At 43.1% G+C, this 27,842-nt stretch overlaps 1 protein-coding gene across 1 annotated transcript in view; it reads left to right on the top strand.

Moving 5' to 3' along the window:
• LOC138200264 (3'-5' exoribonuclease HELZ2-like) overlaps positions 1–24,387 on the top strand; it is a 72,877-nt gene extending 48,490 nt beyond the window's left edge. The window contains exon 20 of the mRNA XM_069152841.1: positions 22,994–24,387. Coding sequence (XP_069008942.1) covers positions 22,994–23,106 — 113 coding nt within the window. The 3' untranslated portion in view covers positions 23,107–24,387. The remainder of the gene's footprint in view (positions 1–22,993) is intronic.
• The last annotated feature ends 3,455 nt before the right edge of the window (positions 24,388–27,842 follow it).

The raw sequence follows: 27,842 nt of genomic DNA, 5'->3' as shown, positions 1-27,842 counted from the left end.
CTTTTCTGTAGCATTATAACGTGTGTGCTTTTTGTAGCATCATAACATGTGTGTGTCTTTTCTGTAGCATTATAACGTGTGTGTGTCTTTTCTGTAGCATCATAACGTGTGTGTGTCCTTTGTGGAGCATCATAACGTGTGTGTCCTTTTGTAGCATCATAACATCTGTGTGTCCTTTGTGGAGCATCATAATGTGTGTGTGTCTTTTCTGTAGCATCATAACATGTGTGTCCTTTGTGGAGCATCATAACATGTGTGTGTCCTTTGTGTAGCATCATAACGTGTGTGTGTCCTTTGTGTAGCATCATAACGTGTGTGTGTCCTTTGTGTAGCATCATAACGTGTGTGTGTCCTTTGTGGAGCATCATAACATGTGTGTGTCCTTTGTGTAGCATCATAACGTGTGTGTGTCCTTTGTGTAGCATCATAAAGTGTGTGTGTCCTTTGTGTAGCATCATAACGTGTGTGTGTCCTTTCTGTAGCATCATAACGTGTGTGTGTCTTTTCTGTAGCATCATAATGTGTGTGTCCTTTGTGTAGCATCATAACGTGTGTGTGTCCTTTCTGTAGCATCATAATGTGTGTGTCCTTTGTGTAGCATCATAACGTGTGTGTGTCCTTTCTGTAGCATCATAACGTGTGTGTGTCCTTTGTGGAGCATCATAGCGTGTGTGTGTCCTTTGTGGAGCATCATAACATGTGTGTGTCCTTTGTGGAGCATCATAACGTGTGTGTGTCTTTTCTGTAGCATCATAACGTGTGTGTCCTTTGTGTAGCATCATAACGTGTGTGTGTCTTTTCTGTAGCATCATAACGTGTGTGTGTCCTTTGTGTAGCATCATAACGTGTGTGTGTCCTTTGTGGAGCATCATAACATGTGTGTGTCCTTTGTGGAGCATCATAACATGTGTGTGTCCTTTTTGTAGCATCAAAACGTGTGTGTGTCCTTTGTGGAGCATCATAACGTGTGTGTGTCCTTTGTGGAGCATCATAACATGTGTGTGTCCTTTTTGGAGCATCATAACGTGTGTGTGTCCTTTGTGGAGCATCATAACATGTGTGTGTCCTTTGTGTAGCATCACAACGTGTGTGTCCTTTGTGGAGCATCATCACATGTGTGTGTCCTTTGTGTAGCATCATAACGTGTGTGTGTCCTTTGTGGAGCATCATAACGTGTGTGTGTCCTTTTTGTATCATCAAAACGTGTGTGTGTCTTTTCTGTAGCATCATAACGTGTGTGTCTTTTCTGTAGCATCATAACACGTGTGTGTGTCCTTTGTGTAGCATCATAACGTGTGTGTGTCCTTTGTGTAGCATCATGACGTGTGTGTGTCCTTTGTGGAGCATCATAACGTGTGTGTGTCCTTTGTGGAGCATCATAACATGTGTGTGTCCTTTCTGTAGCATCATAACGTGTGTGTGTCCTTTGTGGAGCATCATAGCGTGTGTGTGTCCTTTGTGGAGCATCATAACATGTGTGTGTCCTTTGTGGAGCATCATAACGTGTGTGTGTCTTTTCTGTAGCATCATAACGTGTGTGTCCTTTGTGTAGCATCATAACGTGTGTGTGTCTTTTCTGTAGCATCATAACGTGTGTGTGTCCTTTGTGTAGCATCATAACGTGTGTGTGTCCTTTGTGGAGCATCATAACATGTGTGTGTCCTTTGTGGAGCATCATAACATGTGTGTGTCCTTTTTGTAGCATCAAAACGTGTGTGTGTCCTTTGTGGAGCATCATAACGTGTGTGTGTCCTTTGTGGAGCATCATAACATGTGTGTGTCCTTTTTGGAGCATCATAACGTGTGTGTGTCCTTTGTGGAGCATCATAACATGTGTGTGTCCTTTGTGTAGCATCACAACGTGTGTGTCCTTTGTGGAGCATCATCACATGTGTGTGTCCTTTGTGTAGCATCATAACGTGTGTGTGTCCTTTGTGGAGCATCATAATGTGTGTGTGTCCTTTTTGTATCATCAAAACGTGTGTGTGTCTTTTCTGTAGCATCATAACGTGTGTGTCTTTTCTGTAGCATCATAACACGTGTGTGTGTCCTTTGTGTAGCATCATAACGTGTGTGTGTCCTTTGTGTAGCATCATGACGTGTGTGTGTCCTTTGTGGAGCATCATAACGTGTGTGTGTCCTTTGTGGAGCATCATAACATGTGTGTGTCCTTTGTGGAGCATCATAACATGTGTGTGTCCTTTTTGTAGCATCAAAACGTGTGTGTGTCCTTTGTGGAGCATCATAACATGTGTGTGTCCTTTGTGGAGCATCATAACGTGTGTGTGTCCTTTGTGGAGCATCATAACATGTGTGTGTCCTTTGTGGAGCATCATAACGTGTGTGTGTCCTTTGTGGAGCATCATAACATGTGTGTGTCCTTTGTGTAGCATCACAACGTGTGTGTCCTTTGTGGAGCATCATCACATGTGTGTGTCCTTTGTGTAGCATCATAACGTGTGTGTGTCCTTTGTGGAGCATCATAACGTGTGTGTGTCCTTTGTGGAGCATCATAACGTGTGTGTGTCCTTTTTGTAGCATCAAAACGTGTGTGTGTCTTTTCTGTAGCATCATAACGTGTGTGTCTTTTCTGTAGCATCATAACACGTGTGTGTGTCCTTTGTGTAGCATCATAACGTGTGTGTGTCCTTTGTGTAGCATCATGACGTGTGTGTGTCCTTTGTGGAGCATCATAACGTGTGTGTGTCCTTTGTGGAGCATCATAACATGTGTGTGTCCTTTTTGTAGCATCAAAACGTGTGTGTGTCCTTTGTGGAGCATCATAACATGTGTGTGTCCTTTGTGTAGCATCATAACGTGTGTGTGTCCTTTGTGGAGCATCATAACGTGTGTGTGTCCTTTGTGGAGCATCATAACATGTGTGTGTCCTTTGTGTAGCATCACAACGTGTGTGTCCTTTGTGGAGCATCATCACATGTGTGTGTCCTTTGTGTAGCATCATAACGTGTGTGTGTCCTTTGTGGAGCATCATAACGTGTGTGTGTCCTTTGTGGAGCATCATAACGTGTGTGTGTCCTTTTTGTAGCATCATAACGTGTGTGTCTTTTCTGTAGCATCATAACACGTGTGTGTGTCCTTTGTGTAGCATCATAACATGTGTGTCCTTTGTGGAGCATCATAACATGTGTGTCCTTTGTGGAGCATAATAACATGTGTGTCCTTTGTGGAGCATCATAACGTGTGTGTGTCCTTTGTGGAGCATCACAATGTGTGTGTGTCCTTTGTGGAGCATCACAACGTGTGTGTGTCCCTTGTGGAGCATCATAACATGTGTGTGTCCTTTGTGGAGCATCATAACGTGTGTGTGTCCTTTTTGTAGCATCAAAACGTATGTGTGTCTTTTCTGTAGCATCATAACGTGTGTGTCTTTTCTGTAGCATCATAACACGTGTGTGTGTCCTTTGTGTAGCATCATAACGTGTGTGTGTCCTTTGTGTAGCATCATGACGTGTGTGTGTCCTTTGTGGAGCATCATAACATGTGTGTCCTTTGTGGAGCATCATAACATGTGTGTCCTTTGTGGAGCATCATAACATGTGTGTGTCCTTTGTGGAGCATCATAACATGTGTGTGTCCTTTGTGGAGCATCATAACGTGTGTGTCCTTTGTGGAGCATCATAACGTGTGTGTGTCCTTTGTGGAGCATCATAACATGTGTGTGTCCTCGTGTAGCATCATAACATGTGTGTGTCCTCGTGTAGCGTCATAACGTGTGTGTCCTTTGTGGAGCATCATGACGTGTGTGTGTCCTTTGTGGAGCATCATAACATGTGTGTCCTTTGTGGAGCATCATAACATGTGTGTCCTTTGTGGAGCATAATAACATGTGTGTCCTTTGTGGAGCATCATAACATGTGTGTGTCCTCGTGTAGCATCATAACATGTGTGTGTCCTCGTGTAGCATCATAACATGTGTGTGTCCTCGTGTAGCATCATAACGTGTGTGTCCTTTGTGGAGCATCATAACATGTGTGTGTCCTCGTGTAGCATCATAACGTGTGTGTCCTTTGTGGAGCATCATAACGTGTGTGTGTCCTTTGTGGAGCATCATAACATGTGTGTGTCCTTTCTGGAGCATCATAACATGTGTGTGTCCTTTGTGGAGCATCTTAACGTGTGTGTGTCTTTTCTGTAGCATCATAACATGTGTGTGTCTTTTCTGTAGCATCATAACACGTGTGTGTCCTTTGTGTAGCATCATAACGTGTGTGTGTCCTTTGTGGAGCATCATAACGTGTGTGTCCTTTGTGTAGCATCATAACGTGTGTGTGTCCTTTGTGTAGCATCAAAACATGTGTGTGTCCTTTGTGGAGCATCATAACATGTGTGTGTCCTTTGTGTAGCATCATAACGTGTGTGTCCTTTGTGGAGCATCATAACATGTGTGTCCTTTGTGGAGCATCATAACATGTGTGTGTCCTTTGTGGAGCATCATAACATGTGTGTGTCCTTTGTGTAGCATCATAACGTGTGTGTGTCCTTTGTGGAGCATCATAACATGTGTGTCCTTTGTGGAGCATCATAACGTGTGTGTGTCCTTTGTGTAGCATCATTATTACGTGTGTGTGTCCTTTGTGTAGCATCATAACGTGTTGTGTCTTTTCTGTAGCATCATAACATGTTTGTGTCCTTTGTGGACCATCATAACATGTGTGTGTCCTTTGTGGAGCATCATAACGTGTGTGTCCTTTGTGGAGCATCATAACGTGTGTGTCCTTTGTGTAGCATCATAACGTGTGTGTGTCCTTTGTGGAGCATCATAACATGTGTGTGTCCTTTGTGGACCATCATAACATGTGTGTGTCCTTTGTGGAGCATCATAACATGTGTGTGTCCTTTGTGGAGCATCATAACATGTGTGTCCTTTGTGGAGCATCATAACATGTGTGTGTCCTTTGTGTTGCATCATAACATGTGTGTGTCCTTTGTGGAGCATCATAACATGTGTGTGTCCTTTGTGGAGCATCATAACGTGTGTGTCCTTTGTGGAGCATCATAACATGTGTGTGTCCTTTGTGGAGCATCATAACGTGTGTGTCCTTTGTGTAGCATCATAACGTGTGTGTTCTTTGTGGAGCATCATAACATGTGTGTCCTTTGTGTAGCATCATAACGTGTGTGTGTCTTTTCTGTAGCATCATAACATGTTTGTGTCCTTTGTGGACCATCATAACATGTGTGTGTCCTTTGTGTAGCATCATAACATGTCTGTCCTTTGTGGAGCATCATAACGTGTGTGTCCTTTGTGGAGCATCATAACATGTGTGTGTCATTTGTGGAGCATCATAACTTGTGTGTGTCCTTTGTGGAGCATCATAACATGTGTGTCCTTTGTGGAGCATCATAACATGTGTGTGTCCTTTGTGTTGCATCATAACATGTGTGTGTCCTTTGTGGAGCATCATGACATGTGTGTGTCCTTTGTGGAGCATCATAACATGTGTGTCCTTTGTGGAGCATCATAACGTGTGTGTCCTTTGTGGAGCATCATAACATGTGTGTCCTTTGTGGAGCATCATAACGTGTGTGTCCTTTGTGGAGCATCATGACATGTGTGTCTTTTGTGGAGCATCATAACATGTCTGTCCTTTGTGGAGCATCATAACATGTGTGTCCTTTGTGGAGCATCATAACATGTGTGTGTCCTTTGTGGAGCATCATAACATGTGTGTGTCCTTTGTGGAGCATCAAAACATGTGTGTCCTTTGTGGAGCATCATAACGTGTGTGTCCTTTGTGGAGCATCATGACATGTGTGTCTTTTGTGGAGCATCATAACATGTCTGTCCTTTGTGGAGCATCATAACATGTCTGTCCTTTGTGGAGCATCATAACATGTCTGTCCTTTGTGGAGCATCATAACATGTCTGTCCTTTGTGGAGCATCATAACATGTGTGTGTCCTTTGTGGAGCATCATAACATGTGTGTCCTTTGTGGAGCATCATAACATGTGTGTGTCCTTTGTGGAGCATCATAACATGTGTGTGTCCTTTGTGTAGCATCATAACGTGTGTGTGTCCTTTGTGGAGCATCATAACGTGTGTGTCCTTTGTGGAGCATCATAACGTGTGTGTGTCCTTTGTGGAGCATCATAACATGTGTGTGTCCTCGTGTAGCATCATAACATGTGTGTGTCCTCGTGTAGCGTCATAACGTGTGTGTCCTTTGTGGAGCATCATGACGTGTGTGTGTCCTTTGTGGAGCATCATAACATGTGTGTCCTTTGTGGAGCATCATAACATGTGTGTCCTTTGTGGAGCATAATAACATGTGTGTCCTTTGTGGAGCATCATAACATGTGTGTGTCCTCGTGTAGCATCATAACATGTGTGTGTCCTCGTGTAGCATCATAACATGTGTGTGTCCTCGTGTAGCATCATAACGTGTGTGTCCTTTGTGGAGCATCATAACATGTGTGTGTCCTCGTGTAGCATCATAACGTGTGTGTCCTTTGTGGAGCATCATAACGTGTGTGTGTCCTTTCTGGAGCATCATAACATGTGTGTGTCCTTTGTGGAGCATCTTAACGTGTGTGTGTCTTTTCTGTAGCATCATAACATGTGTGTGTCTTTTCTGTAGCATCATAACACGTGTGTGTCCTTTGTGTAGCATCATAACGTGTGTGTGTCCTTTGTGGAGCATCATAACGTGTGTGTCCTTTGTGTAGCATCATAACGTGTGTGTGTCCTTTGTGTAGCATCAAAACATGTGTGTGTCCTTTGTGGAGCATCATAACATGTGTGTGTCCTTTGTGTAGCATCATAACGTGTGTGTCCTTTGTGGAGCATCATAACATGTGTGTCCTTTGTGGAGCATCATAACATGTGTGTGTCCTTTGTGGAGCATCATAACATGTGTGTGTCCTTTGTGTAGCATCATAACGTGTGTGTGTCCTTTGTGGAGCATCATAACATGTGTGTCCTTTGTGGAGCATCATAACGTGTGTGTGTCCTTTGTGTAGCATCATTATTACGTGTGTGTGTCCTTTGTGTAGCATCATAACGTGTTGTGTCTTTTCTGTAGCATCATAACATGTTTGTGTCCTTTGTGGACCATCATAACATGTGTGTGTCCTTTGTGGAGCATCATAACGTGTGTGTCCTTTGTGGAGCATCATAACGTGTGTGTCCTTTGTGTAGCATCATAACGTGTGTGTGTGTCCTTTGTGGAGCATCATAACATGTGTGTGTCCTTTGTGGACCATCATAACATGTGTGTGTCCTTTGTGGAGCATCATAACATGTGTGTGTCCTTTGTGGAGCATCATAACATGTGTGTCCTTTGTGGAGCATCATAACATGTGTGTGTCCTTTGTGTTGCATCATAACATGTGTGTGTCCTTTGTGGAGCATCATAACATGTGTGTGTCCTTTGTGGAGCATCATAACGTGTGTGTCCTTTGTGGAGCATCATAACATGTGTGTGTCCTTTGTGGAGCATCATAACGTGTGTGTCCTTTGTGTAGCATCATAACGTGTGTGTTCTTTGTGGAGCATCATAACATGTGTGTCCTATGTGTAGCATCATAACGTGTGTGTGTCTTTTCTGTAGCATCATAACATGTTTGTGTCCTTTGTGGACCATCATAACATGTGTGTGTCCTTTGTGTAGCATCATAACATGTCTGTCCTTTGTGGAGCATCATAACGTGTGTGTCCTTTGTGGAGCATCATAACATGTGTGTGTCATTTGTGGAGCATCATAACTTGTGTGTGTCCTTTGTGGAGCATCATAACATGTGTGTCCTTTGTCGAGCATCATAACATGTGTGTGTCCTTTGTGTTGCATCATAACATGTGTGTGTCCTTTGTGGAGCATCATGACATGTGTGTGTCCTTTGTGGAGCATCATAACATGTGTGTCCTTTGTGGAGCATCATAACGTGTGTGTCCTTTGTGGAGCATCATAACATGTGTGTCCTTTGTGGAGCATCATAACGTGTGTGTCCTTTGTGGAGCATCATGACATGTGTGTCTTTTGTGGAGCATCATAACATGTCTGTCCTTTGTGGAGCATCATAACATGTGTGTCCTTTGTGGAGCATCATAACATGTGTGTGTCCTTTGTGGAGCATCATAACATGTGTGTGTCCTTTGTGGAGCATCAAAACATGTGTGTCCTTTGTGGAGCATCATAACGTGTGTGTCCTTTGTGGAGCATCATGACATGTGTGTCTTTTGTGGAGCATCATAACATGTCTGTCCTTTGTGGAGCATCATAACATGTCTGTCCTTTGTGGAGCATCATAACATGTCTGTCCTTTGTGGAGCATCATAACATGTGTGTGTCCTTTGTGGAGCATCATAACATGTGTGTCCTTTGTGGAGCATCATAACATGTGTGTGTCCTTTGTGGAGCATCATAACATGTGTGTGTCCTTTGTGTAGCATCATAACGTGTGTGTGTCCTTTGTGGAGCATCAAAACATGTGTGTCCTTTGTGTAGCATCATAACGTGTGTGTGTCCTTTGTGGAGCATCATAACATGTGTGTGTCCTTTGTGTAGCATCATAACGTGTGTGTGTCCTTTGTGTAGCATCATAAAGTGTGTGTTCTTTGTGGAGCATCATAACATGTGTGTGTCTTTTCTGTAGCATCATAATGTGTGTGTCCTTTGTGTAGCATCATAACGTTTGTGTGTCCTTTCTGTAGCATCATAACGTGTGTGTGTCCTTTGTGTAGCATCATAACGTGTGTGTGTCTTTTCTGTAGCATCATAACATCTGTGTGTCTTTTCTGTAGCATCATAACGTGTGTGTGTCCTTTGTGGAGCATCATAACGTGTGTGTGTCCTTTGTGGAGCATCATAACATGTGTGTGTCCTTTGTGGAGCATCACAACGTGTGTGTCCTTTGTGGAGCATCATAACGTGTGTGTCCTTTGTGGAGCATCATAACATGTGTGTGTCCTTTGTGGAGCATCACAACATGTGTGTGTCCTTTGTGTAGCATCATAACGTGTGTGTCCTTTGTGGAGCATCATAGCGTGTGTGTGTCCTTTGTGTAGCATCATAACGTGTGTGTGTCCTTTGTGGAGCATCATAACGTGTGTGTCCTTTGTGGAGCATCATAGCGTGTGTGTGTCCTTTGTGGAGCATCATAACGTGTGTGTGTCCTTTGTGGAGCATCATAACATGTGTGTGTCCTTTGTGGAGCATCACAACGTGTGTGTCCTTTGTGGAGCATCACAACGTGTGTGTGTCCCTTGTGGAGCATCATCACATGTGTGTGTCCTTTGTGGAGCATCATAACGTGTGTGTGTCCTTTGTGGAGCATCATAACATGTGTGTGTCCTTTGTGGAGCATCATAACGTGTGTGTGTCCTTTGTGGAGCATCATAACGTGTGTGTGTCCTTTGTGGAGCATCATAACATGTGTGTGTCCTTTGTGGAGCATCACAACGTGTGTGTCCTTTGTGGAGCATCACAACGTGTGTGTGTCCCTTGTGGAGCATCATCACATGTGTGTGTCCTTTGTGTAGCATCATAACGTGTGTGTGTCCTTTGTGGAGCATCATAACGTGTGTGTGTCCTTTGTGGAGCATCATAACGTGTGTGTGTCCTTTTTGTAGCATCAAAACGTGTGTGTGTCTTTTCTGTAGCATCATAACGTGTGTGTCTTTTCTGTAGCATCATAACACGTGTGTGTGTCCTTTGTGTAGCATCATAACGTGTGTGTGTCCTTTGTGTAGCATCATGACGTGTGTGTGTCCTTTGTGGAGCATCATAACATGTGTGTCCTTTGTGGAGCATCATAACATGTGTGTCCTTTGTGGAGCATAATAACGTGTGTGTGTCCTTTGTGGACCATCATAACATGTGTGTGTCCTTTTTGTAGCATCAAAACGTGTGTGTGTCCTTTGTGGAGCATCATAACGTGTGTGTGTCCTTTGTGGAGCATCATAACATGTGTGTGTCCTTTGTGGAGCATCATAACGTGTGTGTGTCCTTTGTGGAGCATCATAACATGTGTGTGTCCTTTGTGGAGCATCATAACGTGTGTGTGTCCTTTGTGTAGCATCACAACGTGTGTGTCCTTTGTGGAGCATCATCACATGTGTGTGTCCTTTGTGTAGCATCATAACTTGTGTGTGTCCTTTGTGGAGCATCATAACGTGTGTGTGTCCTTTGTGTAGCATCATAACTTGTGTGTGTCCTTTGTGGAGCATCACAACATGTGTCTGTCCTTTGTGGAGCATCATATCGTGTGTGTGTCCTTTGTGGAGCATCATAACGTGTGTGTGTCCTTTGTGGAGCATCATAACATGTGTGTGTCCTTTGTGGAGCATCACAACGTGTGTGTGTCCTTTGTGGAGCATCACAACGTGTGTGTGTCCCTTGTGGAGCATCATAACATGTGTGTGTCCTTTGTGGAGCATCATAACATGTGTGTGTCCTTTGTGGAGCATCATAACGTGTGTGTGTCCTTTATGTAGCATCAAAACGTGTGTGTGTCTTTTCTGTAGCATCATAACGTGTGTGTCTTTTCTGTAGCATCATAACACGTGTGTGTGTCCTTTGTGTAGCATCATAACGTGTGTGTGTCCTTTGTGTAGCATCATGACGTGTGTGTGTCCTTTGTGGAGCATCATAACATGTGTGTCCTTTGTGGAGCATCATAACATGTGTGTCCTTTGTGGAGCATAATAACGTGTGTGTGTCCTTTGTGGAGCATCATAACATGTGTGTGTCCTTTGTGGAGCATCATAACGTGTGTGTCCTTTGTGGAGCATCATAACGTGTGTGTGTCTTTTCTGTAGCATCATAACACGTGTGTGTGTCCTTTGTGTAGAATCATAACGTGTGTGTCCTTTGTGTAGCATCATAACTTGTGTGTGTCTTTTCTGTAGCATCATAACGTGTGTCTTTTCTGTAGCATCATAACACGTGTGTGTGTCCTTTGTGTAGCATCATAACGTGTGTGTGTCCTTTGTGTAGCATCATAACGTGTGTGTGTCCTTTGTATAGCATCATAACGTGTTGTGTCTTTTCTGTAGCATCATAACATTTGTGTGTCCTTTGTGGACCATCATAACATGTGTGTGTCCTTTGTGGAGCATCATAACGTGTGTGTCCTTTGTGGAGCATCATAACATGTGTGTGTCCTTTGTGGAGCATCATAACATGTGTGTGTCCTTTGTGGAGCATCATAACATGTGTGTCCTTTGTGTAGCATCATAACATGTGTGTGTCCTTTGTGGAGCATCATAACGTGTGTGTCCTCTGTGGAGCATCATAACGTGTGTGTGTTCTTTGTGGAGCATCATAACGTGTGTGTCCTCTGTGGAGCATCATAACGTGTGTGTCCTTTGTGGAGCATCATAACGTGTGTGTCCTTTGTGGAGCATCATAACATGTGTGTGTCCTTTGTGGAGCATCATAACGTGTGTGTCCTCTGTGGAGCATCATAACGTGTGTGTCCTTTGTGGAGCATCATAACGTGTGTGTCCTCTGTGGAGCATCATAACGTGTGTGTCCTTTGTGGAGCATCATAACATGTTTGTCCTTTGTGTAGCATCATAACATGTGTGTGTTCTTTGTGGAGCATCATAACATGTGTGTCCTTTGTGGAGCATCATAACGTGTGTGTCCTTTGTGGAGCATCATAACATGTGTGTGTCCTTTGTGGAGCATCATAACATGTGTGTGTCCTTTGTGTAGCATCATAACATGTGTGTGTCCTTTGTGGAGCATCATAACATGTGTGTGTCCTTTGTGTAGCATCATAACATGTGTGTGTCCTTTGTGGAGCATCATAACATGTGTGTCCTTTGTGGAGCATCATAACGTGTGTGTCCTTTGTGGAGCATCATAACGTGTGTGCTTTGTGGAGCATCATAACATGTGTGTCCTTTGTGTAGCATCATAACGTGTGTGTCCTTTGTGTAGCATCATAACGTGTGTGTCTTTTGTGGAGCATCATAACATGTGTGTGTCCTTTGTGTAGCATCATAACATGTGTGTGTCCTTTGTGGAGTATCATAACATGTGTGTGTCCTTTGTGGAGCATCATAACATGTGTGTCCTTTGTGGAGCATCATAACATGTGTGTCCTTTGTGGAGCATCATAACGTGTGTGTCCTTTGTGGAGCATCATAACGTGTGTGTCCTTTGTGGAGCATCATAACATGTGTGTGTCCTTTGTGGAGCATCATAACATGTGTGTCCTTTGCGGAGCATCATAACGTGTGTATCCTTTGTGGAGCATCATAAAATGTTTGTCCTTTGTGGAGCATCATAACGTGTGTGTCCTTTGTGGAGCATCATAACGTGTGTGTCCTTTGTGGAGCATCATAACATGTGTGTGTCCTCTGTGGAGCATCATAACATGTGTGTCCTTTGTGGAGCATCATAACGTGTGTGTCCTTTGTGGAGCATCATAACGTGTGTGTCCTTTGTGTAGCATCATAACATGTCTGTCCTTTGTGGAGCATCATAACATGTGTGTCCTTTGTGGAGCATCATAACATGTGTGTCCTTTGTGTAGCATCATAACATGTGTGTGTCCTTTGTGGAGCATCATAACATGTGTGTCCTTTGCGGAGCATCATAACGTGTGTATCCTTTGTGGAGCATCATAAAATGTTTGTCCTTTGTGTAGCATCATAACATGTGTGTGTCCTTTGTGGAGCATCATAACGTGTGTGTCCTTTGTGGAGCATCATAACATGTGTGTGTCCTTTGTGGAGCATCATAACGTGTGTGTCCTTTGTGGAGCATCATAACATGTGTGTCCTTTGTGGAGCATCATAACGTGTGTGTCCTTTGTGGAGCATCATAACATGTGTGTGTCCTTTGTGGAGCATCATAACATGTGTGTGTCCTTTGTGGAGCATCATAACATGTGTGTGTCCTTTGTGGAGCATCATAACATGTGTGTGTTTTTTGTGGAGCATCATAACGTGTGTGTCCTTTGTGGAGCATCATAACATGTGTGTCCTTTGTGTAGCATCATAACGTGTGTGTCCTTTGTGTAGCATCATAACGTGTGTGTCTTTTGTGGAGCATCATAACATGTGTGTGTCCTTTGCGTAGCATCATAACATGTGTGTGTCCTTTGTGGAGTATCATAACATGTGTGTGTCCTTTGTGGAGCATCATAACATGTGTGTCCTTTGTGGAGCATCATAACATGTGTGTCCTTTGTGGAGCATCATAACGGGTGTGTCCTTTGCGGAGCATCATAACGTGTGTGTCCTTTGGGGAGCATCATAACATGTGTGTCCTTTGTGGAGCATCATAACATGTCTGTCCTTTGTGCAGCATCATAACGTGTGTGTCCTTTGTGGAGCATCATAACGTGTGTGTGTCCTTTGTGGAGCATCATTACGTGTGTGTCCTTTGGGGAGCATCATAATGTGTGTGTCCTTTGTGGAGCATCATAAAATGTTTGTCCTTTGTGGAGCATCATAACGTGTGTGTCCTTTGTGGAGCATCATAACGTGTGTGTCCTTTGTGGAGCATCATAACATGTGTGTGTCCTCTGTGGAGCATCATAACATGTGTGTCCTTTGTGGAGCATCATAACGTGTGTGTCCTTTGTGGAGCATCATAACGTGTGTGTCCTTTGTGTAGCATCATAACATGTCTGTCCTTTGTGGAGCATCATAACATGTGTGTCCTTTGTGGAGCATCATAACATGTGTGTCCTTTGTGTAGCATCATAACATGTGTGTGTCCTTTGTGGAGCATCATAACATGTGTGTCCTTTGCGGAGCATCATAACGTGTGTATCCTTTGTGGAGCATCATAAAATGTTTGTCCTTTGTGTAGCATCATAACATGTGTGTGTCCTTTGTGGAGCATCATAACGTGTGTGTCCTTTGTGGAGCATCATAACATGTGTGTGTCCTTTGTGGAGCATCATAACGTGTGTGTCCTTTGTGGAGCATCATAACATGTGTGTCCTTTGTGGAGCATCATAACGTGTGTGTGTCCTTTGTGGAGCATCATAACATGTGTGTGTCCTTTGTGTAGCATCATAACATGTGTGTGTCCTTTGTGGAGCATCATAACATGTGTGTCCTTTGTGGAGCATCATAACGTGTGTGTGTCCTTTGTGGAGCATCATAACATGTGTGTGTCCTTTGTGTAGCATCATAACATGTGTGTGTCCTTTGTGGAGCATCATAACATGTGTGTGTCCTTTGTGGAGCATCATAACATGTGTGTGTCCTTTGTGTAGCATCATAACATGTGTGTGTCCTTTGTGGAGCATCATAACATGTGTGTGTTTTTTGTGGAGCATCATAACATGTGTGTGTCCTTTGTGGAGCATCATAACATGTGTGTGTCCTTTGTGGAGCATCATAACATGTGTGTCCTTTGTGGAGCATCATAACGTGTGTGTCCTTTGTGGAGCATCATAACATGTGTGTCCTTTGTGTAGCATCATAACGTGTGTGTCCTTTGTGTAGCATCATAACGTGTGTGTCTTTTGTGGAGCATCATAACATGTGTGTGTCCTTTGCGTAGCATCATAACATGTGTGTGTCCTTTGTGGAGTATCATAACATGTGTGTGTCCTTTGTGGAGCATCATAACATGTGTGTCCTTTGTGGAGCATCATAACATGTGTGTCCTTTGCGGAGCATCATAACGTGTGTGTCCTTTGGGGAGCATCATAACATGTGTGTCCTTTGTGGAGCATCATAACATGTCTGTCCTTTGTGCAGCATCATAACGTGTGTGTCCTTTGTGGAGCATCATAACGTGTGTGTGTCCTTTGTGGAGCATCATTACGTGTGTGACCTTTGGGGAGCATCATAACAGGTGTGTCCTTTGTGGAGCATCATAACGTGTGTGTGTCCTTTGTGTAGCATCATAACGTGTGTGTCCTTTGGGGAGCATCATAATGTGTGTGTCCTTTGTGGAGCATCATAACATGTCTGTCCTTTGTGCAGCATCATAACGTGTGTGTCCTTTGTGGAGCATCATAACGTGTGTGTGTCCTTTGTGGAGCATCATTACGTGTGTGTCCTTTGTGGAGCATCATAACAGGTGTGTCCTTTGTGGAGCATCATAACGTGTGTGTCCTTTGTGTAGCATCATAACAGGTGTGTCCTTTGTGGAGCATCATAACGTGTGTGTGTCCTTTGTGTAGCATCATAACGTGTGTGTCCTTTGTGGAGCATAATAACGTGTGTGTGTCCTTTGTGGAGCATCATAACGTGTGTGTCCTTTGTGGAGCATCATAACGTGTGTTTGTCTTTTCTGTAGCATCATAACACGTGTGTGTGTCCTTTGTGTAGAATCATAACGTGTGTGTCCTTTGTGTAGCATCATAACTTGTGTGTGTCTTTTCTGTAGCATCATAACGTGTGTGTCTTTTCTGTAGCATCATAACACGTGTGTGTGTCCTTTGTGTAGCATCATAACGTGTGTGTGTCCTTTGTGTAGCATCATAACGTGTGTGTGTCCTTTGTGTAGCATCATAACGTGTGTGTCCTTTGTGGAGCATCATAACATGTGTGTGTCCTTTGTGGAGCATCATAACGTGTGTGTCCTCTGTGGAGCATCATAACGTGTGTGTCCTTTGTGGAGCATCATAACGTGTGTGTCCTCTGTGGAGCATCATAACATGTGTGTGTCCTTTGTGGAGCATCATAACGTGTGTGTCCTCTGTGGAGCATCATAACGTGTGTGTCCTTTGTGGAGCATCATAAAATGTGTGTGTCCTTTGTGGAGCATCATAACATGTGTGTGTCCTTTGTGTAGCATCATAACATGTGTGTGTCCTTTGTGGAGCATCATAACATGTGTGTCCTTTGTGGAGCATCATAACGTGTGTGTCCTTTGTGGAGCATCATAACGTGTGTGTCCTTTGTGGAGCATCATAACATGTGTGTCCTTTGTGTAGCATCATAACGTGTGTGTCCTTTGTGTAGCATCATAACGTGTGTGTCTTTTGTGGAGCATCATAACATGTGTGTGTCCTTTGTGTAGCATCATAACATGTGTGTGTCCTTTGTGGAGTATCATAACATGTGTGTGTCCTTTGTGGAGCATCATAACATGTGTGTCCTTTGTGGAGCATCATAACATGTGTGTCCTTTGTGGAGCATCATAACGTGTGTGTCCTCTGTGGAGCATCATAACATGTGTGTCCTTTGTGGAGCATCATAACGTGTGTGTCCTTTGTGGAGCATCATAACGTGTGTGTCCTTTGTGTAGCATCATAACATGTCTGTCCTTTGTGGAGCATCATAACATGTGTGTCCTTTGTGGAGCATCATAACATGTGTGTCCTTTGTGTAGCATCATAACATGTGTGTGTCCTTTGTGGAGCATCATAACATGTGTGTCCTTTGCGGAGCATCATAACATGTGTGTACTTTGTGTAGCATCATAACATGTGTGTGTCCTTTGTGGAGCATCATAACATGTGTGTCCTTTGTGGAGCATCATAACGTGTGTGTCCTTTGTGGAGCATCATAACATGTGTGTGTCCTTTGTGGAGCATCATAACATGTGTGTGTCCTTTGTGTAGCATCATAACATGTGTGTGTCCTTTGTGGAGCATCATAACATGTGTGTGTTTTTTGTGGAGCATCATAACATGTGTGTGTCCTTTGTGGAGCATCATAACGTGTGTGTCCTTTGTGTAGCATCATAACGTGTGTGTCTTTTGTGGAGCATCATAACATGTGTGTGTCCTTTGCGTAGCATCATAACATGTGTGTGTCCTTTGTGGAGTATCATAACATGTGTGTGTCCTTTGTGGAGCATCATAACATGTGTGTCCTTTGTGGAGCATCATAACATGTGTGTCCTTTGTGGAGCATCATAACGTGTGTGTCCTTTGCGGAGCATCATAACGTGTGTGTCCTTTGGGGAGCATCATAACATGTCTGTCCTTTGTGGAGCATCATAACATGTCTGTCCTTTGTGGAGCATCATAACATGTCTGTCCTTTGTGGAGCATCATAACATGTCTGTCCTTTGTGGAGCATCATAACGTGTGTGTCCTTTGTGGAGCATCATAACATGTCTGTCCTTTGTGCAGCATCATAACGTGTGTGTCCTTTGTGGAGCATCATAACGTGTGTGTGTCCTTTGTGGAGCATCATTACGTGTGTGTCCTTTGGGGAGCATCATAACAGGTGTGTCCTTTGTGGAGCATCATAACGTGTGTGTGTCCTTTGTGTAGCATCATAACGTGTGTGTCCTTTGGGGAGCATCATAATGTGTGTGTCCTTTGTGGAGCATCATAACAGGTGTGTCCTTTGTGGAGCATCATAACATGTCTGTCCTTTGTGCAGCATCATAACGTGTGTGTGTCCTTTGTGGAGCATCATTACGTGTGTGTCCTTTGTGGAGCATCATAACAGGTGTGTCCTTTGTGGAGCATCATAACGTGTGTGTCCTTTGTGTAGCATCATAACAGGTGTGTCCTTTGTGGAGCATCATAACGTGTGTGTGTCCTTTGTGTAGCATCATAACGTGTGTGTCCTTTGTGGAGCATCATTACAGGTGTGTCCTTTGTGGAGAATCATAACAGGTGTGTCCTTTGTGTAGCATCATAACGTGTGTGTCCTTTGTGGAGCATCATAACATGTGTGTGTCCTTTGTGGAGCATCATAACGTGTGTGTCCTTTGTGTAGCATCATAACAGGTGTGTCCTTTGTGGAGCATCATAACGTGTGTGTGTCCTTTGTGGAGCATCATTACGTCTGTGTCCTTTGTGTAGCATCATAACAGGTGTGTCCTTTGTGGAGCATCATAACATGTGTGTGTCCTTTGTGGAGCATCATAACATGTGTGTCGTTTGTGGAGCATCATAACAGGTGTGTCCTTTGTGTAGCATCATAACGTGTGTGTCCTTTGTGGAGCATCATAACGTGTGTGTCCTTTGTGTAGCATCATAACAGGTGTGTCCTTTGTGGAGCATCATAACGTGTGTGTCCTTTGTGGAGCATCATAACATGTGTGTGTCCTTTGTGGAGCATCATAACGTGTGTGTCCTTTGTGTAGCATCATAACAGGTGTGTCCTTTGTGGAGCATCATAACATGTGTGTCGTTTGTGGAGCATCATAACAGGTGTGTCCTTTGTGTAGCATCATAACGTGTGTGTCCTTTGTGGAGCATCATAACGTGTGTGTCCTTTGTGTAGCATCATAACAGGTGTGTCCTTTGTGGAGCATCATAACGTGTGTGTGTCCTTTGTGGAGCATCATAACGTGTGTGTCCTTTGTGTAGCATCATAACAGGTGTGTCCTTTGTGGAGCATCATAACGTGTGTGTGTCCTTTGTGGAGCATCATTACGTGTGTGTCCTTTGTGGAGCATCATAACATGTGTGTCCTTTGTGGAGCATCATAACGTGTGTGTGTCCTTTGTGTAGCATCATAACGTGTGTGTCCTTTGTGGAGCATCATAACATGTGTGTGTCCTTTGTGTAGCATCATAACATGTGTGTGTCCTTTGTGGAGTATCATAACATGTGTGTGTCCTTTGTGGAGCATCATAACATGTGTGTCCTTTGTGGAGCATCATAACATGTGTGTCCTTTGTGGAGCATCATAACGTGTGTGTCCTTTGTGGAGCATCATAACGTGTGTGTCCTTTGTGGAGCATCATAACATGTGTGTGTCCTTTGTGGAGCATCATAACATGTGTGTCCTTTGCGGAGCATCATAACGTGTGTATCCTTTGTGGAGCATCATAAAATGTTTGTCCTTTGTGGAGCATCATAACGTGTGTGTCCTTTGTGGAGCATCATAACGTGTGTGTCCTTTGTGGAGCATCATAACATGTGTGTGTCCTCTGTGGAGCATCATAACATGTGTGTCCTTTGTGGAGCATCATAACGTGTGTGTCCTTTGTGGAGCATCATAACGTGTGTGTCCTTTGTGTAGCATCATAACATGTCTGTCCTTTGTGGAGCATCATAACATGTGTGTCCTTTGTGGAGCATCATAACATGTGTGTCCTTTGCGGAGCATCATAACGTGTGTATCCTTTGTGGAGCATCATAAAATGTTTGTCCTTTGTGTAGCATCATAACGTGTGTGTCCTTTGTGGAGCATCATAACGTGTGTGTCCTTTGTGGAGCATCATAACGTGTGTGTGTCCTTTGTGTAGCATCATAACGTGTGTGTCCTTTGTGGAGCATCATAACGTGTGTGTGTCCTTTGTGGAGCATCATAACGTGTGTGTGTCCTTTGTGTAGCATCATAACGTGTGTGTCCTTTGTGTAGCATCATTACACGTGTGTCCTTTGTGGAGCATCATAACAGGTGTGTCCTTTGTGGAGCATCATAACGTGTGTGTCCTTTGTGTAGCATCATAACGTGTGTGTCCTTTGTGGAGCATCATTACAGGTGTGTCCTTTGTGGAGCATCATAACAGGTGTGTCCTTTGTGTAGCATCATAACATGTGTGTCCTTTGTGGAGCATCATAACAGGTGTGTCCTTTGTGTAGCATCATAACATGTGTGTCCTTTGTGGCGCATCATAACGTGTGTCCTTTCTGGAGCATCATAACATGTGTGTGTCCTTTGTGGAGCATCATAACGTGTGTGTCCTTTGTGGAGCATCATAACGTGTGTGTCCTTTGTGGAGCATCATAACATGTGTGTGTCCTTTGTGGAGCATCATAACATGTGTGTCGTTTGTGGAGCATCATAACAGGTGTGTCCTTTGTGTAGCATCATAACGTGTGTGTGTCCTTTGTGTAGCATCATAACATGTGTGTGTCCTTTGTGGAGCATCATAACATGTGTGTGTCCTTTATGTAGCATCATAACATGTGTGTGTCCTTTGTGGAGCATCATAACGTGTGTGTCCTTTGTGGAGCATCATAACATGTGTGTGTCCTTTGTGGAGCATCATAACAGGTGTGTCCTTTGTGTAGCATCATAACGTGTGTGTGTCCTTTGTGTAGCATCATAACATGTCTGTCCTTTGTGGAGCATCATAACATGTCTGTCCTTTGTGGAGCATCATAACGTGTGTGTCCTTTGGGGAGCATCATAACATGTGTGTCCTTTGTGGAGCATCATAACATGTCTGTCCTTTGTGCAGCATCATAACGTGTGTGTCCTTTGTGGAGCATCATAACGTGTGTGTGTCCTTTGTGGAGCATCATTACGTGTGTGTCCTTTGGGGAGCATCATAACAGGTGTGTCCTTTGTGGAGCATCATAACGTGTGTGTCCTTTGTGTAGCATCATAACAGGTGTGTCCTTTGTGGAGCATCATAACGTGTGTGTGTCCTTTGTGTAGCATCATAACGTGTGTGTCCTTTGGGGAGCATCATAATGTGTGTGTCCTTTGTGGAGCATCATAACATGTCTGTCCTTTGTGCAGCATCATAACGTGTGTGTCCTTTGTGGAGCATCATAACGTGTGTGTGTCCTTTGTGGAGCATCATTACGTGTGTGTGTCCTTTGTGGAGCATCATAACGTGTGTGTCCTTTGTGTAGCATCATAACAGGTGTGTCCTTTGTGGAGCATCATAACGTGTGTGTGTCCTTTGTGTAGCATCATAACGTGTGTGTCCTTTGTGGAGCATCATAACATGTGTGTCCTTTGTGGAGAATCATAACAGGTGTGTCCTTTGTGTAGCATCATAACGTGTGTGTCCTTTGTGGAGCATCATAACGTGTGTGTCCTTTGTGTAGCATCATAACAGGTGTGTCCTTTGTGGAGCATCATAACGTGTGTGTGTCCTTTGTGGAGCATCATAACGTGTGTGTCCTTTGTGTAGCATCATAACACGTGTGTCCTTTGTGGAGCATCATAACAGGTGTGTCCTTTGTGGAGCATCATAACTTGTGTGTCCTTTGTGTAGCATCATAACGTGTGTGTCCTTTGTGGAGCATCATTACAGGTGTGTCCTTTGTGGAGCATCATAACAGGTGTGTCCTTTGTGTAGCATCATAACATGTGTGTCCTTTGTGGAGCATCATAACAGGTGTGTCCTTTGTGTAGCATCATAACATGTGTGTCCTTTGTGGCGCATCATAACATGTGTGTCCTTTGTGGAGCATCATAACATGTGTGTGTCCTTTGTGGAGCATCATAACATGTGTGTGTCCTTTGTGGAGCATCATAACGTGTGTGTCCTTTGTGGAGCATCATAACATGTGTGTGTCCTTTGTGGAGCATCATAACAGGTGTGTCCTTTGTGTAGCATCATAACGTGTGTGTGTCCTTTGTGTAGCATCATAACATGTGTGTGTCCTTTGTGGAGCATCATAACAGGTGTGTCCTTTGTGTAGCATCATAACAGGTGTGTCCTTTGTGGAGCATCATAACAAGTGTGTCCTTTGTGTAGCATCATAACATGTGTGTCCTTTGTGGAGCATCATAACAGGTGTGTCCTTTGTGGAGCATCATAACAGGTGTGTCCTTTGTGGAGCATCATAACATGTGTGTCCTTTGTGGAGCATCATAACATGTGTGTCCTTTGTGGAGCATCATAACATGTGTGTCCTTTGTGGAGCATCATAACAGGTGTGTCCTTTGTGGAGCATCATAACATGTGTGTCCTTTGTGGAGCATCATAACAGGTGTGTCCTTTGTGGAGCATCATAACATGTGTGTCCTTTGTGGAGCATCATAACAGGTGTGTCCTTTGTGTAGCATCATAACATGTGTGTCCTTTGTGGAGCATCATAACAGGTGTGTCCTTTGTGGAGCATCATAACATGTGTGTCCTTTGTGGAGCATCATAACAGGTGTGTCCTTTGTGTAGCATCATAACATGTGTGTCCTTTGTGGAGCATCATAACAGGTGTGTCCTTTGTGTAGCATCATAACATGTGTGTCCTTTGTGGCGCATCATAACATGTGTGTCCTTTGTGGAGCATCATAACATGTGTGTGTCCTTTGTGGAGCATCATAACATGTGTGTGTCCTTTGTGGAGCATCATAACGTGTGTGTCCTTTGTGGAGCATCATAACATGTGTGTGTCCTTTGTGGAGCATCATAACAGGTGTGTCCTTTGTGGAGCATCATAACAGGTGTGTCCTTTGTGTAGCATCATAACGTGTGTGTGTCCTTTGTGTAGCATCATAACATGTGTGTGTCCTTTGTGGAGCATCATAACAGGTGTGTCCTTTGTGTAGCATCATAACAGGTGTGTCCTTTGTGGAGCATCATAACAAGTGTGTCCTTTGTGTAGCATCATAACATGTGTGTCCTTTGTGGAGCATCATAACAGGTGTGTCCTTTGTGGAGCATCATAACAGGTGTGTCCTTTGTGGAGCATCATAACATGTGTGTCCTTTGTGGAGCATCATAACATGTGTGTCCTTTGTGGAGCATCATAACATGTGTGTCCTTTGTGGAGCATCATAACAGGTGTGTCCTTTGTGGAGCATCATAACATGTGTGTCCTTTGTGGAGCATCATAACAGGTGTGTCCTTTGTGGAGCATCATAACATGTGTGTCCTTTGTGGAGCATCATAACAGGTGTGTCCTTTGTGTAGCATCATAACATGTGTGTCCTTTGTGGAGCATCATAACAGGTGTGTCCTTTGTGGAGCATCATAACATGTGTGTCCTTTGTGGAGCATCATAACGTGTGTGTCCTTTGTGGAGCATCATAACATGTGTGTCCTTTGTGGAGCATCATAACGTGTGTGTCCTTTGTGGAGCATCATAACAGGTGTGTCCTTTGTGGAGCATCATAACAGGTGTGTCCTTTGTGTAGCATCATAACGTGTGTGTGTCCTTTGTGGAGCATCATAACATGTGTGTGTCCTTTGTGGAGCATCATAACGTGTGTGTGTCCTTTGTGGAGCATCATAACGTGTGTGTCCTTTGTGGAGCATCATAACGTGTGTGTCCTTTGTGGAGCATCATAACATGTGTGTGTCCTTTGTGGAGCATCATAACGTGTGTGTCCTTTGTGGAGCATCATAACGTGTGTGTCCTTTGTGGAGCATCATAACATGTGTGTCCTTTGTGGAGCATCATAACATGTGTGTCCTTTGTGGAGCATCATAACAGGTTTGTGTCCTCCAGGTGACCAGGAGCTGCTGAGCTGCAGTCCAACATGGAACCATGTCTTGAAACACTACCGGCTGCAGCGCTCCGTCACCGAGGCCGAACACATCTCAGTGCAGCGTGTCAGCTGATGTCCTCTGTCCACTGGAGATGATGTCACTGACGCAGCTTCTTATTTGATAAATGATTTTACATTCTTGTGTTTTTATCTCTTTTGTCTTAAAGCACATTCAGGGTTTACAGTTCCTTCTTGATGCTGTTGTTTTTGTTTGACATACACTTTTATTTTTACTTGATTTGATTTGATTTATTCATAAAAAGGAGACACTGGGAGGAGCCAAGCAGCAGGAAACTGGAGATGTACACTTGTTCTGGTTGATGTGTTCATTTTGATTTACTCTGATTAACAATGTGTTGTACCTCACAGAGCTGATCTGATCTGATCTGATCTATTCTGATCTGATCTGTTCTGATCTGATCTGATCTGATCTGTTCTGTTTTGATCTGATCTGTTCTGTTCTGATCTGATCTGTTCTGATCTGATCTGATCTGATCTGATCTGTTCTGTTTTGATCTGAACTGATCTGTTCTGTTCTGTTCTGTTCTGATCTGATCTGATCTGATCTGATCTGTTCTGTTCTGTTTTGATCTCATCTGTTCTGATATGATCTGATCTGATCTGATCTGTTCTGTTCTGTTCTGTTTTGATCTGATCTGTTCTGTTCTGATCTGTTCTGATCTGATCTGATCTGATCTGTTCTGTTCTGTTCTGTTCTGATCTGATCTGATCTGTTCTGTTCTGTTCTGTTCTGTTCTGATCTGATCTGTTCTGTTCTGTTGTTCTGTTCTGTTCTGATCTGATCTGATCTGTTCTGTTTTGATCTGATCTGTTCTGTTCTGTTCTGATCTGTTCTGTTGTTCTGATCTGATCTGATCTATTCTGTTCTGTTCTGTTGTTCTGTTCTGTTCTGTTCTGATCTGATCTGATCTGTTCTGTTTTGATCTGATCTGTTCTGTTCTGATCTGATCTGATCTGATCTGTTCTGTTCTGTTCTGATCTGATCTGTTCTGTTCTGTTGTTCTGTTCTGTTCTGTTCTGATCTGATCTGATCTGTTCTGTTCTGATCTGATCTGTTCTGTTCTGTTGTTCTGTTCTGATCTGATCTGATCTGATCTGATCTGATCTGTTCTGTTTTGATCTGATCTGTTCTGTTCTGTTGTTCTGTTCTGTTCTGATGTGATCTGATCTGATCTGATCTGATCTGATCTGATCTGTTCTGATCTGATCTGATCTGATCTGATCTGTTCTGTTTTGATCTGAGCTGTTCTGTTCTGATCTGTTCTGTTGTTCTGATCTGATCTGATCTGATCTGATCTGTTCTGATCTAATCTGATCTGATCTGTTCTGTTTTGATCTGATCTGTTCTGTTCTGATCTGATCTAATCTGATCTGATCTGATCTGTTCTGATCTGATCTGATCTGATCTGTTCTGTTTTGATCTGATCTGTTCTGTTCTGATCTGTTCTGTTGTTCTGATCTGATCTGATCTGATCTGATCTGATCTGATCTGATCTATTCTGTTCTGTTCTGTTGTTCTGTTCTGTTCTGTTCTGATCTGATCTGATCCGATCCATTCAGATCTGATCTTCTTCTGGATCTTGATTCTCAGGTGCAGTTTACTGCTGAATGAAGCAACATGTTTCCTGAACACGTTTAGTGCCTTCACCTTCAGAGTCTGTTTTTATGAAGCACCTCTCGTAGGATTATCTATGATTTCCTATTGTGTGTTCAGGGAAGGTTTAAATTTTTTAATGTGTGGAGATCTCAGGAAGCTTCTCAGTAAACACTTAAAATAAAGATTAAAGCACATCTTTACTTGAAGCGCTGCAGTTTGAACTACTTTAAAAGTCTTCAGCTTTATTCTATATTATATAATATAGAATTTTATTAATGTGTTGTCTTGTGTACATTTTCCTGTTTTTATCTTTCTTTACATCTGGTTTTATGCACTGCACTGTATGAAATTAGGTTTTTATTATTATTGATATATTATATACACAATCATTGTTTGTAATATTGTTTGTTTTATTGCCTTTACATTCCATGATTTTAATCAAATGTTTTTACAAAAAGATTAAATAAATATTTTAATGCTTTGCATATTTTTGTCCTGTTAAATAGAATTTATGGGACTTTTATCAAATTTATTTTGTTTTTTGAAGCTGTAATCTCATTTATAAAATAATCTTGACTTTATAAATGCTTGTTATGAACATGATATCATGTATCCACAGAGCTCCTAATATTTCTAGACAAAATGATGAAATCAGCTGGATTTATATTTGTATATATTTAGTCAACAAACATTCACAACAAATATTACAAAAAAAGAAGAAAACATTCAGTTTTCAGATGTCTGTGACTTCAGACGTGTGTGTCCTTTGTGGAGCATCATAACGTGTGTGTCCTTTGTGTAGCATCATAACAGGTGTGTCCTTTGTGGAGCATCATAACGTGTGTGTGTCCTTTGTGGAGCATCATTACGTGTGTGTGTCCTTTGTGGAGCATCATAACATGTGTGTCCTTTGTGGAGCATCATAACGTGTGTGTGTCCTTTGTGTAGCATCATAACGTGTGTGTCCTTTGTGGAGCATCATAACGTGTGTGTGTCCTTTGTGGAGCATCATAACATGTGTGTCCTTTGTGGAGCATCATAACGTGTGTGTGTCCTTTGTGTAGCATCATAACGTGTGTGTCCTTTGTGGAGCATCATAACGTGTGTGTCCTTTGTGGAGCATCATAACGTGTGTGTCCTTTGTGGAGCATCATAACGTGTGTGTGTCCTTTGTGGAGCATCATAACAGGTGTGTCCTTTGTGGAGCATCATAACAGGTGTGTCCTTTGTGGAGCATCATAACGTGTGTGTGTCCTTTGTGTAGCATCATAACATGTGTGTCGTTTGTGGAGCATCATAACAGGTGTGTCCTTTGTGGAGCATCATAACGTGTGTGTGTCCTTTGTGTAGCATCATAACGTGTGTGTCCTTTGTGTAGCATCATAACACGTGTGTCCTTTGTGGAGCATCATAACAGGTGTGTCCTTTGTGGAGCATCATAACGTGTGTGTCCTTTGTGTAGCATCATAACGTGTGTGTCCTTTGTGGAGCATCATTACAGGTGTGTCCTTTGTGGAGCATCATAACAGGTGTGTCCTTTGTGTAGCATCATAACATGTGTGTCCTTTGTGGAGCATCATAACAGGTGTGTCCTTTGTGTAGCATCATAACATGTGTGTCCTTTGTGGCGCATCATAACATGTGTGTCCTTTGTGGAGCATCATAACATGTGTGTGTCCTTTGTGGAGCATCATAACAGGTGTGTCGTTTGTGGAGCATCATAACAGGTGTGTCCTTTGTGTAGCATCATAACGTGTGTGTGTCCTTTGTGTAGCATCATAACATGTGTGTGTCCTTTGTGGAGCATCATAACATGTGTGTCGTTTGTGGAGCATCATAACATGTGTGTCGTTTGTGGAGCATCATAACAGGTGTGTCCTTTGTGTAGCATCATAACGTGTGTGTGTCCTTTGTGTAGCATCATAACATGTGTGTGTCCTTTGTGGAGCATCATAACATGTGTGTCGTTTGTGGAGCATCATAACAGGTGTGTCCTTTGTGTAGCATCATAACGTGTGTGTGTCCTTTGTGTAGCATCATAACATGTGTGTCGTTTGTGGAGCATCATAACAGGTGTGTCCTTTGTGTAGCATCATAACATGTCTGTCCTTTGTGGAGCATCATAACGTGTGTGTCCTTTGTGGAGCATCATAACAGGTGTGTCCTTTGTGTAGCATCATAACATGTGTGTCCTTTGTGGAGCATCATAACAGGTGTGTCCTTTGTGGAGCATCATAACATGTGTGTCCTTTGTGGAGCATCATAACGTGTGTGTCCTTTGTGGAGCATCATAACATGTGTGTCCTTTGTGGAGCATCATAACGTGTGTGTCCTTTGTGGAGCATCATAACAGGTGTGTCCTTTGTGGAGCATCATAACAGGTGTGTCCTTTGTGTAGCATCATAACGTGTGTGTGTCCTTTGTGGAGCATCATAACATGTGTGTGTCCTTTGTGGAGCATCATAACGTGTGTGTGTCCTTTGTGGAGCATCATAACGTGTGTGTCCTTTGTGGAGCATCATAACGTGTGTGTCCTTTGTGGAGCATCATAACATGTGTGTGTCCTTTGTGGAGCATCATAACGTGTGTGTCCTTTGTGGAGCATCATAACGTGTGTGTCCTTTGTGGAGCATCATAACAGGTGTGTCCTTTGTGGAGCATCATAACATGTGTGTCCTTTGTGGAGCATCATAACATGTGTGTCCTTTGTGGAGCATCATAACATGTGTGTCCTTTGTGGAGCATCATAACAGGTTTGTGTCCTCCAGGTGACCAGGAGCTGCTGAGCTGCAGTCCAACATGGAACCATGTCTTGAAACACTACCGGCTGCAGCGCTCCGTCACCGAGGCCGAACACATCTCAGTGCAGCGTGTCAGCTGATGTCCTCTGTCCACTGGAGATGATGTCACTGACGCAGCTTCTTATTTGATAAATGATTTTACATTCTTGTGTTTTTATCTCTTTTGTCTTAAAGCACATTCAGGGTTTACAGTTCCTTCTTGATGCTGTTGTTTTTGTTTGACATACACTTTTATTTTTACTTGATTTGATTTGATTTATTCATAAAAAGGAGACACTGGGAGGAGCCAAGCAGCAGGAAACTGGAGATGTACACTTGTTCTGGTTGATGTGTTCATTTTGATTTACTCTGATTAACAATGTGTTGTACCTCACAGAGCTGATCTGATCT

This window comes from Embiotoca jacksoni, unplaced genomic scaffold (assembly GCF_022577435.1).
Source record: "Embiotoca jacksoni isolate LCO1_2020_lvr unplaced genomic scaffold, fEmbJac1.0.p SCAF_1, whole genome shotgun sequence".
Taxonomy (NCBI): Eukaryota; Metazoa; Chordata; class Actinopteri; family Embiotocidae; genus Embiotoca; species Embiotoca jacksoni.
This window is presented reverse-complemented; position numbering and strand designations above follow the sequence as displayed.